This window comes from Chiroxiphia lanceolata, chromosome 11, assembly GCF_009829145.1.
Source record: "Chiroxiphia lanceolata isolate bChiLan1 chromosome 11, bChiLan1.pri, whole genome shotgun sequence".
NCBI classification, from domain to species: domain Eukaryota; kingdom Metazoa; phylum Chordata; class Aves; order Passeriformes; family Pipridae; genus Chiroxiphia; species Chiroxiphia lanceolata.
Window position 1 is genome coordinate 2,646,692 of NC_045647.1, and position 12,597 is coordinate 2,659,288.

The 12,597-nt window shown below is 41.1% G+C and overlaps 1 protein-coding gene across 3 annotated transcripts in view; it reads right to left on the minus strand.

Annotated features, from left to right (window-relative positions):
- Positions 1-12,597, minus strand: part of LOC116792487 (contactin-6-like) — a 132,528-nt gene that overhangs the window by 96,414 nt on the left and 23,517 nt on the right. For 2 of the 3 annotated variants that reach the window (XM_032699464.1, XM_032699463.1), the window contains exon 2: positions 8,187-8,324. The exons of the other annotated variant lie outside the window; for it this stretch is intronic. In XM_032699464.1, the coding sequence (XP_032555355.1) occupies positions 8,187-8,241 (55 nt within the window). In that variant the 5' untranslated portion in view covers positions 8,242-8,324. The remainder of the gene's footprint in view (positions 1-8,186; positions 8,325-12,597) is intronic. 3 annotated transcript variants of the gene reach the window in all.

Here is a 12,597-nt window from a genome sequence, read left to right on the forward strand (position 1 = left end):
AATGTAGGCACCAGAACCACAGCCTAAATCATACTGGGTGCTTTGAAATCACTCTGGGAGCTCAGTCTCTGTGACAACCACACTTTCTGTCCAAGGCAAGTGTCAACTATAATAATAATATATATATATATATATATATATATATATATATATAAAGGATTTTGTTTAGGAATCTTCTGCTGCCAAGAGATTGGAGGAGAAAAGGAATCAGAATTTGGAACCCTGGAGTTAAAGTGATTGTGGTGCCTCAGGAATGTCAAGTGGGTGCAAATGCAGCGAATTCCAAGAAGTTTTCAATGTTAATTCCTGCTCAACAAGAAACACACACACATAAACAGCGATCAATGGGCTCTAAATGAAAAAGAAGTAGCAAATCAATAGCTAGAGACGTTTTATTTTCCAGCTTCTGCAAACAATGGGAGGGATGATCAGCCTGGGATTACGTGGAAGTGGCAGATATTGTTGCAGCTCTTAAAAGCTGGTGGGCAAGACCTTCACCCATGTTGGTGTGTGCAGAGCTGCTGGGGGGGGAATGTTCAACAGCATGGAAATGTTCAACAGCGTGGAAGTTTGGGCTGGATTTCCATTTCTAAGGAAAGCAGATTTTATTTTTTTTCTTTTTATTTTTGCAAGGTGTGTTTTCTGAAAAAAAAAATAAATAAATCCTTCTGGTTCTTGCTGCCCCCTGACATCCCTTTTCTGCTGGTGGAAAATTAAAGGTTGCAGCTGGGTTTCTCTCCATCTCACGCAGGACATGGAATGAGATGATCTTTAAGGCCCCTTCCAACCCAAACTGCTCTGTGATTCCATGTCCATCACTCTCTCCATAATAAATTCTAAGGTTTCATGTGTCAATTTAATTGGGGCATCAGTTATGAAGATTAAAATATAATGGATTTGATGAGGAAACTCCAAGGGATTCCATGTTGTAAGTCTTTGATGACCACAACCTGTTGGATCAAGATGGAGCAGCTCTGAATTGGGGAGCATTAATTTAACATTCCCAAACGAAATGCTCTGCTCTAATAATGATCTCTCAAACAAATGCCTTAAAAGTCAGGTGAAAGGGTGAAGTGAGACATCCAACAGGCTGTTTTGGCTTCTCCCAAGCTTAGTTTGTGCTCATTTGTAACTGATCTGGAGTTTCCAAAACAAGCTCTTCCCCAAATATTTAATATGAACTGGAAAAATTATAGTCAGTTATATTTTCATGGAATCATGGAATGGTTTGGGTTGGAGGGGACCTTAAAGCTCATCTCATCCCACCCCCTGCCATGGGCAGGGAGACCTTCCACTAGCCCAGGTTGCTCCAAGCCTTGTCCAGCCTGGCCTTGGACACTTCCAGGGATGGGGCAAACATGGAATAATCTGTGCCAGGGCCTCACCACCCACACAGGGAAGAATTTCTCCCCAATATCCAATCCAAACCCACTTTCTTTCAATTTAAAGTCATTACTTTAAACTAGCAATTTTACTTTGAAATGTTGTGCTTCACTAAACTCTTTCACTGATATATTATTGTGCCTTCTTAAGCTTAATTTTTTTATATTTAATTTTTCCATTGCTTACAACAGAAAATGCTCAAAATATTTGAAGTGCTTAATCACCTGCTAATTTCAACTTCTTGGCAGTGATAATAAAGTAAAATTGAATTATCTTTGAAGCTGTTGCAAACAAAAAAAAATAAAAGAAAAAAAATAACGACTTCTAAGGTACCAGGATGTTATTTTACAAAGTTAATGAGGTTTTTGTACAGGGAGATGAAATGGCTTGATATGAAACAGAAGAAAATAATGTAAAATGTAAATAATAGGAAAAAAATTAATGTAAAGAAACTAATTGAAGAGATTAGAAAGCAATAATTACTCAAACAGTGTAAAAACAGGTTAGGCCTTTCAGACTATAGAAGAGACTTATACACTAGAGCCATATAGAAAACATAAAGCTCTGGTAATGATTTCCATGAATTCCAGCATGCTCCACTGAACTTCAGGAACTGCAAATAGCAGCTTCCTGACAGCTAAATCAATGCAAGCTCCAATTTGAAAGTGCACCCTCCAAGCAGCATCTGAGCTCTACCCTCCTTTCCACCACATGGCTGGGCACTCAGGGGAGTTCAAAAAAGATGTTTTTCTTAGAGATGAAGGATAATGAGGAAGATTCTTCTCAGACGTGAGTCCAGCCTGTGGCAGAGAATATTAAACATGATTCCCTGTGTCCAGCAGGTGGTTTCCTTGGGAAACATGGTAGAGTTGCTCTGATGTCCACTCAGAACGAGAGCTTTGAGGTGGGTTTGTGTCTCTTTAGTGAAAAGCTTCAAATCCGCTTAAATCCATTAAATATAAGGGTTGAGGTTTTCATTCAAAGCCCTAATTCTTGCTTTTCAAAGGAAGTGATCAAACTGCCCTTGGGATCTGTGCAGGCACAGCAATGCCACTGCTGAGCCCTTCTTGGGGTCGCTCCAGCTCGTGGCTCCTGATGCAGGTTGGCACTTCTTTATTGGGGTTATTACCATTTTTTGCATGTGCTTCATTAGCAGGGCAGCTGAAACCACAAACTGGTGTGACCATCACAGAATCACGGAGTGGTTTGGGTTGAAAGGGACCTTAAAGCTCATCTCGTTCCACCCCCTACCACAGGCAGGGACACCTTCCACCAGCCCAGGTTGCTCCAAGCTGGCCTTGGACACTTCCAGGGATGGGGCAGCCACAGCTTCTCTGGGCAATAATATATCTCTCTCTGAACTGAGCAGTGAAGGAAATATCTGAAAACTCCACAGAGCTCTGTAACATCCTCCTGGTCAAGTGGGCAGCAAGTGGTAGAGCCAGAACTGCTGCCAGGCTTCCCAAGTACAGCCCTCTGCCACCAGAAGATTCCTCCTTTATGTCACCTTGCCCTGAGGTCAGAGATTCACTTTTCTCACACACTGCCTTGTTTTGTCTGGATTTTGCCCTCGAGTTAGAAACAGTTTTTCCTTCTGATAAAAGAGAGCAAATGCAAGTACAGAAATTGCTCATTCTCGTCCTTGAAATGAAATCCAGAGGGACGAGCTCTGTGAAAGACCTTCCAGAACTGAACAGGGACAAGCAGCTCACTCTCTGCCACTCACTCACTCACTGACTCACTCACTCACTCACTCTCCAGTTTAAGGCAATGTTTGGGATGATATTTTCCAAATGTGATGCTAGGTGACAGGTTGGACAAATACATTAATTTCCCTTCCTCTCTATGATGTCTTTTCCTCCACCTTGCACACACTCTCTTGTCTTTTTTTATAATAATGTTTTTCCTGGCAATTCCATAAGTATTAAGTCCTGTTTGTGTACCTGAGCATATGTATGGAAGTTTCTGGAATACCAGTTTTAAGCCAGGATGCTGCTGGTCCATGTCAGACATGGACAAATGATCTGTTCCCTCCAAGGGGAAAGTAAATGAGGTACCAGAGGAAGATGAGCATGAAGGTCACACCTGAGAGACCTTCTCTCCCTACTCTCACTGCCCACACCAGCCTGTGCCAGAGCCTCTGGGTGCTGGAGAATCAGCTTCTTCTTTAGGAAACCACCTCCCTGAGACAGTGTCTTCCCTCAGCACCCCTGGATTATCCCAGCTGGGTGTGGAGGAGAGCAAAGCTGTGGTGCAATTAGGAACATCTTTAAGAAGTCCTTCTAAGAACAGAAATCAGGTAAAGGAGCTAAATAATTTCGTAGCCCATCCTCTCCATAATACACTCACAATCCCTCTTTTTGCATCTTGTCAAGGGCCAAATAATTTGTTGTCTGTGAAAGGCAGGGAAGAGCTGGTGCCTGTCCGTGGTCACCACCCCTGTCCTGCCCATGCCAGCACTGAATTTCAGGGCATCAGGTTCTGTCCTCTGCTGGCTTTGTTGTCCCAGAGGATGGTTGTTGGTCACTGATGTGAAGCTGAACCTCGTGGCACCCCCCAGAATGGAAACAGAATGGAAAGGCTTCTCTTTAAGTGTCACTCCTCACTCTCCTGAGGTCACTGTAGTGTCACCCCCCTCCTGCCAGATGCTTACAAGTCATTTACAGAAATACAACTTTCAGGGTCCTTGTTCCCCCAAATCATGAGAACTCCCATGTTGTCCAAGGGAGACCTGATTATTATCATTCTCTGACTAATCAGCAGATCTCTGAAAGCCTCTGATTGTTCAGAGAACCCTGAACATTTCCAGGCTGGACTAGTTCATCTCCACAATTTGCTGTTAGAAATAGCAAAGATGTCACTTGTCTTAAAATATATGGTCTGCTGTTCCCTTCCTTAAGGTGCTGTTATGCCAACAATAAATCTGCAAAGAGACTGCAGGCAGAGAGTGGGATGTGATGTATTCAATATTCATCACTCTGTGACCCAAAGGGGGATCAGGACACTTCACATCAGGAAATTCCTCTCTCCAATTTAGCAGTTTTGAAACAAAGGACCAAAACACAACCCTGGAGGTTGCAGTTGCACCTTCAATTGATTTTAAGGCAATAAGCCCACAGGACTGTGTAAAAACACTGCCTCATTTGCAGAATGCAGGTCAGACTGGCTGGCTGGGCTTTGAATATTTATGTTGTCTGTAGCTAATTTTAAGGACCTGGTGGCATTTACTGACATTTTCCTTTTTCCTTATCTTTAACCCTAGAAAATCCATTTGCTTCCTTGATGGGGTCAGGACCCTCAGCAGTGCAAAGGACAGTTGCAAAGGCCACCTCTCTGTGCAGGTATTTATTTGAAGCCACCAGGAACCAGGTCAAAGAGGTGTCATCTCCCTGTAGGAATGGGAGGGGCACAGAAAATTTGGATGAGCTGTCCAGGAGGAAGACTGAAGAACTGAAGAAATAATAAGGTAACTCCTCCTCTTCCTGAGCAGTAAAAAACTTTGGAGATTTGGAAGAAGGAAGCAGAGAAGCTCAGATATTCACAGGGAAGGTGATGTAAATTGGGATTTTACACATCCTGATGAGTAGGGAGCTACCAACAGACCTGTTTGTTACCCCAGTAACTGGAAAAATCAAGCAATGCCTGTGTCTCTCCTTATCTAAGCTCTGCAAAACCTGTATTATTCCTAAGTTGGTTGACAGAAAAGGGTGGAAAGATGGCTTTTGCAATGTATTTATGATCATATTATTCCCTGCATTCCAGCATTGAACAGAATCCATAAACCCTCATTGACAGAGGAGAGAATGGAGGGACCAGAGAGGCAGAGATGAGGTGATGTTAGTGCAGCCTGGTGGAGAACCAACCCTGGAACCCACAGCCAAATAACAGTCTGAGGGGCACCTGAGGGATGCTTCAGACAGCAATAAAATATTAAAACTTAAAAATAAAATCTTCCCCTCAATATGATATTGTTGGCAACCCACCTTGCACAACAGCAGGAGCCAGGAGCAGCCACAGGAGGAAAACTCAAGACAGTTTTGGTGTCAAGAGACAATTATTTGATTTTATTCAGCACTTTGGACAGGTCTGTTCATCCCAACTTCTCAAAATCCTGCCTAGATCTTTAATCCAGAAAGCGAGTGCTCTTTCTTAACATATTCCTATCAAACAATGTTTAAATTTCAGCACCAGCATCAGGAGCTGGTTTTCATATATACCCAGAGCAAGCACACAGGATTTAAAGTAATGATCTCTGAGTTTATCTTCATCAGCCTTCTTGCCTCTGGTGTTGTGCTTAGATCAGATTATCTCATTTAAATAGCAATGGGTTATGGAAATAAAAAAAGTCTAATCTGTTCCCTCACTGTGTCACTGTGAATGTTTTACTCTATTTTATTTTGTCCCCTAAGGCACTTGCAAGAAAACCCCAAAGACCCTTGTTGAGTCACATAAAAAAGCTCTGCTGGAAAATAAGGGTTGGAGGGAATATTATTTTTTCCATGTAAAGAGGATATAGAGGGTAGTTTGATTTCTGAGTGATTGAATTACCATTTTGGGGGGTAATAATACCCAGCTCTGCCTGTACGGGACGTTTAATCCTTAGATTTAAAATTAATTTATAGGTCAAAACCATTTTCATTCTACATGTCTGGTAGAATTGAGGCAGGAACAAGGAAGAAATGACTGACCAATGTCATTTAACAACCTGAATTACCTTTCAAAGCCCAGCCCACAGAGCTGCTCTGCTCAGCATTGAGACTAGTTCCTAATTTTCCCACTCAGTTCTATTGCTCCTAAATTGATGTGAACCATCCATGTAATAAATCAAAGAAGTTTTGCCCATAACTGCAGTTTGACTGTTACCATCAAACACATTTCAGGATGTCATGTAGTGAAAACCAGCAGAGCTCCATTGAAATCAATGGAGTTAATTTATACCCAGGTATAAATTAACTTATCTCACTGAAGTCACTGGGAGAGTTTGCTCTTCCTTTAATTGGCAGCAAGATCAGGACAAAAGGGCCGTTGTGATCTGCCCCTGGTGCCTGGGAATATGGAATATTTAATTTTCTGTCTATTTTTAAGCCTTCAAAAAACCTGAACATGTGGCTGTAAAAGTGAGCTCCCAGGATCTTTTAACTCAGCTGGCCCAGGACACTGGGCTGGTTAAAAGACGATCCTTTAGCAAGAATGAGGAAGATGACAAAATTTTGAAAAATGAAAGCTTTGTGGGAAAAAAAAGCTGAAGGAACAGGCTACATTTGCAGCTACAAAACATGGATGTAAAAATATCTTGTCTATCACCAAACCGTGCTGCTCCTCCAGTGATTCATATTCCAGGATCACCATGGATTTCACAACCTAAAGCAATCAACTAATTATAGGGGAATTCTTGTACCCTAAAAGATTGGTAAATTGGGAAATAAAAGGGAACATTGGGGCACTAAACAGGTGTTTGTTGTGTTTAGTTCAGAAAATCTGGGCTTCAACGAGCCACTGCTTGCTTGAAATATTTTATATATTACAATAATTTAATATGAAGTCCTTACCATGTTGGTTGTTTGTTACTGAAATTGGCATTTAGTATTGATTTAACAGAAAGTCTGATCCTGAGATTTACATTTTTTATCCTGAGATTTACATTCCACATTGAGACAAAATGGCATCGAGTTTAATTTAAATTGTGTTTTAATATACTACTGAAGGCTGCACTCTGCTCTGCTTCTTCATTTCAAACAGCTGCTGACTCATGCACTACATAATTAATTTAAGTATCATTTGAGGTCACTTTAATACAATTTCCTTGTAAGTACATGAGTAATATCCTGGCTATTTAGAGTTCAATACATTAATTGTAGACAAAAGTCAGTTGTCATGGTTTCTATCACAGCCAAGTGTGAGGGGTCAGTTCATCCCCAAATTCATTATAACCTCAAAGAGTTCAGTTCCCATTCTGTGCCTGTTTTCAGATGGCTCTGTAATGAGTCACATGAGTTAATCCCATTTAGATGGTTTTATGAAGCAGGATTGTCAAGTTATATGCTTTAATTGTCAAGTTATATGCTTTAATTAGAAGAAAGGTTCAAAAAAAAGGAATGAACTCAGAATACCAAACCCTCAGTGTGAGCAATGCCCAGGCAGGCAGAAAAGAACGTTTTACCTCCCAATAAGTTACCAACTGTTGATATTTTAATTAAGCACAGGGGATATTGAAGGAGGAGAAGGCAGGAGCACAGTCTTGCTTCCTCCAGCCACCCTTTGTCCTCTGAATCCAACCTGAGCACTGCCAGGACGCCCAGCACTTGGATCAGGGGCAGGGTGGGTTGATGAGGGTCTGTCATCACACCAACAGGAGGCAAAGAAAGAACCTTTACATTCACTGTGGGCATTCAGCAAGATTTTCTTTCATTTTTGGGTATTTATATTCTGATTGTCCTTATTCAGCACTCCCAAACTGGGTTGGTTTTCCATCCAGCTCCATTTGCTGGCCTGGGGGTTGGTGATGCTGTGGCCAAGAAAGGTCTCTCATGGATGTTGTTACCCAAGTAACAGTCGTATTTTAGACTATTTTTTAAAGCTTTTACCCGGATTTCACCTTTCTTATGATCTTGAAACGTGTTTTCCTGGTTCAAAGACAGAACCACAAGTTGCTTAAAATTAAAGCATGTCCTAATAAAAGCTCCTTAGTCACCCGTTCATACAAATAAGTCCTGTTAGTTCTGGTAATTGCTTCTCCTTTCTTGAAGAATTATGACACTGATATAGATTTATCAATCACAAACACTAATAGTGGAACATTTTACCTGTGCTGCAGCTCATGAATGGCAGCAGACTTATTAGTTTCCATAGCAACACCATCTCCACTTTCCAAGGTCAAAAATTCCTCCCATCCAATCAGTGGAAGAAAGTAAAGTGTGTCTTCCTGTGACTACCTTGATATTCTGCAAAAACAGGAAGAGATATTGGGTAATTAAACTACAGATCCCAAACAAATACCCCCATTTCCCCTGTGTAATATCATGTTCTACTGCAGCATTTGAAGACTCAGACCCTAAAAATGCAATAAGTAGTCTACATAGGATCATCTGAGCATAAAAATAATTCCAGAATGACACAAAACTGGTGATGAGATGAGTGAAAATCAGGGTATGTTGGAGTTTCATCCACCCCTTCCATGTGGAACAGAGATTCCTTGCACAGGAGGGAGTTTCTCCAAGCAGGAAAAGAAAATGTTACTGTGGTTCCTCTGCCAGCCATTGCTGGAGTAGAAAAACAAGGTGTTTGCAAAAAATGGGCTTTTCTCAACTCCTAAATGTTCATCACACTTTGTGATGTTTCCTGCCCCATCTCAGGGCTGGAGCACCTCTGCTCTGGAGACAGGCTGGGAGGGTTGGGGGTGAGAGGAGAAGGCTCCAGGGAGACCTGAGAGCCCCTTCCAGTGCCTCAAGGGGCTCCAGGAGAGCTGGAGAGGGACTTTGGATGAGGGCCTGGATGGACAGGACAAGGGGGAATGGCCTTAAGATGAAGGATGGTAGATTTAGATGGGATATTGGGAAGGAATCTTTCCCTGGGAGGGTGGGGAGGCCCTGGCACAGGTTGCCCAGAGAAGCTGTGGCTGCCCCTGGATCCCTGGAAGTGTCCAAGGCCAGGTTGGACAGGGCTTGGAGCAACCTGGGCTGGTGGAAGGTGTCCCTGCCCGTGGCAGGGGGTGGGATGAATGAGCTTTAAGATCCCTTCCAACCCTTTGATTCTATAATTCCATAGTGGTCTGGCTTCTGATCCTAGAAATGATCCTTTGGTGAATTTATTGTGACCTGAGCAGACACTGATGCCAAATGTGACCTCACCTGGGAGCAGAAGGTAACACAAGTCATTTGTGCACCATGGAAAAACTCACACCTTTTCTGGGCTAAGCTTTCCTATTCAGAAATGAAACATTCCCCCATAAGGATTTACGTAACAATTTCATTTAATTTCCTTTGACACTTCAGTCAACATATGATGAATTAAGCCAGGAAAAAGGATCTGTTTGGCCTGTACTCCCAAAGGGCAAACGACTAATTTACTGTTGGGAATCAGTTCATAAAGCAGCTGCAACCAGAAATCACTTCATCAAATGAGTTTACAAAATTGTGAAATCATTCCAAACCTTTTAAGTGCTGAAAATTTTCCACTGAGAAATTACATTTATGATCCGCTTTTACAGGTCCATATTCTCTTCTCACTTGTCTCATTTTTCATACCAGTGTGAAAAGATATCATATAGGATTATCCTGAAACTTATTGCTGATATGAGTGAGGGAGACATTTTTTAGAAAATTAAGGAATTCAACTCTTTTGAAAGTCATCCCACTTCTATAAGGGATCTAATTCTGTTCATATTTTTTGTAAACTTCACTTAGAAATTTCAGGAGGTCTCAGAGAAAATGCTTTTAAACCTGGGGCACCACTGCAAGTGGCCATTTCAGGGGGAGGAGCTTGACAAGCTTCTAAGTTTTGAAAAAGGGATTGAAAAAACAGTTTCAGCCTTTTGTGATGTCCTACTTCACACACATCTGGGGTCTTCTGAAGCACATTTGCATCATTTGTAAGTGTTTGAAAGGAAAAGTATTTAAAAAATGCTAAATTATGATTCTTGCAAAGTAGAAAGAGAGAATAAGGAGCTGGATGGTACCTTTAGACATCAACCCTGCCCCAAGCAACAGGAACTGCACTTAAAATACCCTCAGTAAATATTTACTTTCTTTTTAATACTTTTTTTTGGTGTCTTTCTTTAATACTTGCATTCAGTTCAGGTTCCACTCTAACCCCTTCTTTAAACCACCTGTCGATACTGAAGGTGGGCATTGATTATTTCTACTTAAGTGTAAAACCTTGTGCTTTTCCTTATTGAATCCCATCATATTTATTTCACAGCCTTTCTCTTGCTTGTCAATATTTGTCTTGAAGCTGCTGTGCACATCCCTGATATTTAAGAAAACAAAAACCACTTTACCTTTTTCCCCCTTGTCCTTCCTAAACAGAATGTGTCCCTTCAGAGCAAAATGCGAGAATTCTAATTATCCACTTAGATGTCACGTTAATTTATCTTATATTAATTACTTTTCTGACTTTCCTGTGTCACGATTTCACCTTTTTGTGAAAAGATTCCCCAAACCACCAGCACCTGTGTGCCCTGCAGCACCACGGGGTGAGGAGGCTCAAATTGCCCATTTACCGACAAACCCTTTGTTTGCTGTTAGCAGATAACAACCAGAATTTGTCTGCAGTTTATCCTCTATTGCTGTAGTTGTTGCAGAGAATTTTGCACATTCCCACGTGTTTTCCTATTTCAATTCACCTCCTGTGCTTGGTATTTTTCCGTGGTTGTTTTTCTTGCCAGGGACATTTCCCTGTGCTGCCCAAGTTGGTGCCACCCAACTCCTTTCCCTCAAGATCTCTAACCCTGTTTCTGCTTGAGCCACATTTGTTGTATGAATTATTTTGTGCAGGTCACCTGAAATCCTTTTTAAGAGTTGCCAAAGAAAATTATGGCTCAAAGGAAATGATTTACACCCTCCAGGCTTACTCATGTACTTCCTGAGGGGAATATTCTCAACAACAAAAAATAACCAATAAAAGCCAATTAACTGACCATATCCAGTATTTTCCAAGATATTTGTACTCTCTTACAGGGACAGATCCTTCTGAAAACCTCCCTGTTTTCTGTTCTCCTCCTGCTGAGTTATAGATGAGTCTTTTGAAACCAAGAAGCTTCTGCCAATATTTAGAATATATAACTCAAATTCTTTGTATTCATGCAAGGTATTGATCAATCCTCAGAACTGTAATTCTCCTGCTTCTAGGACTGCAAATTATGGGGCATTACTGTAAATATATATATATCTATACACACACATATTTCCTTTCAGTAACCCAACTGTTTTACTCCTTTCCCTCTGACAAACACAAGGACCTAACTGGCAAGCAGGCACTTAATAATTTTTACAATGTCTTTCCAACAGCAGCTTCCATGGGATTATTTACTGTCAAACTAAATCAAGAATAAATGAAAAAACTGAAATATTTATAGCATAAGAAAAATCTGGTTCAGACCAGAAATCCCAGCCAGGCATTAAATCAAGAAATGTAACAAGATTCTGCCATCATACCCTTTGTTTTCTGGACGTGCTGCTATCACTTATTTTAATTGTTATGCCACAGTTTGAGCAGAGAGATGGATGGAAAACAAAATATGTTAAATATGATCATGGGAGAAACATTACATTTTCCCCTAAAAATACTGATTGCATGTCTATTTGTCCTCAGAATGTAATTTATACAAATATATTTGTTACAGGAGTAGTCAACATCACTTTTTGTTGTTTTCCCATTAGAGAAAACAAGTCCATAGGAAAGAACTCAATCCTCAGATACTTTATACCTGTTATTTTTCCTTCTTATCTGTGGGGGAAGGAAAGATTTCTGTTCCTGAGACATCCAGATGTGATGTGTGGGACATGCAGGGGTGTGTAAGAGATGAATTGATGGAAGGAAGGTGGATGAAACCCAGCCCGGAGGGGTTGTGCAGCATCTGCCTCTCATTGCAAACACTCTGGGTGATATGATTGGAAAGAAAGCACACAAAAGCATTCCTTTCATCAAACATTTCTTTCCTGGATAGTTGGAATATTGAAAAATTCAGCCTAAACATGGGATTTGAGCAGTGTATTGACTTAGTGACTTTGCACTCAGCACAGAGAGGGAAAGGCTTTCTTGTGTGGCTGAAGCTTGAAGTTGTGTTGCTTTTTCCTCGGCACTGGAATTTAGAAGGAGACATGTTATGGATTCATTTATTCATTAAAATGATCTGACATCTCTTTAGTGCATTAACAGAAGTGCCAATACTTCGTTCTTCACTGAGCTGAGGCTCGACCTGCTGCCAAGGCTTTGGATTTCAAGACTCTCTCCAATTGCTTATTTTTTGAGCAACAAAACACTTGCATGATCAAATCTGTGACAAGGGACAAAATGCTCTTGTGGTGTCACCTGAGTTTTTGTGAAAATAGGCCCCATTTCACATTTCTGCCATGACTGTGTTGGTTTTGTTGGTTCAGGTGCTGAGCTGACATCGTGCTGGGGTAAAACTTGTCAGGCACTGGAATGATGAGATTTTGCTCTTGGCCAAATTCAAGGAAATGGACATTTTCACCCATGGCAAAATGCAGCTGTGTT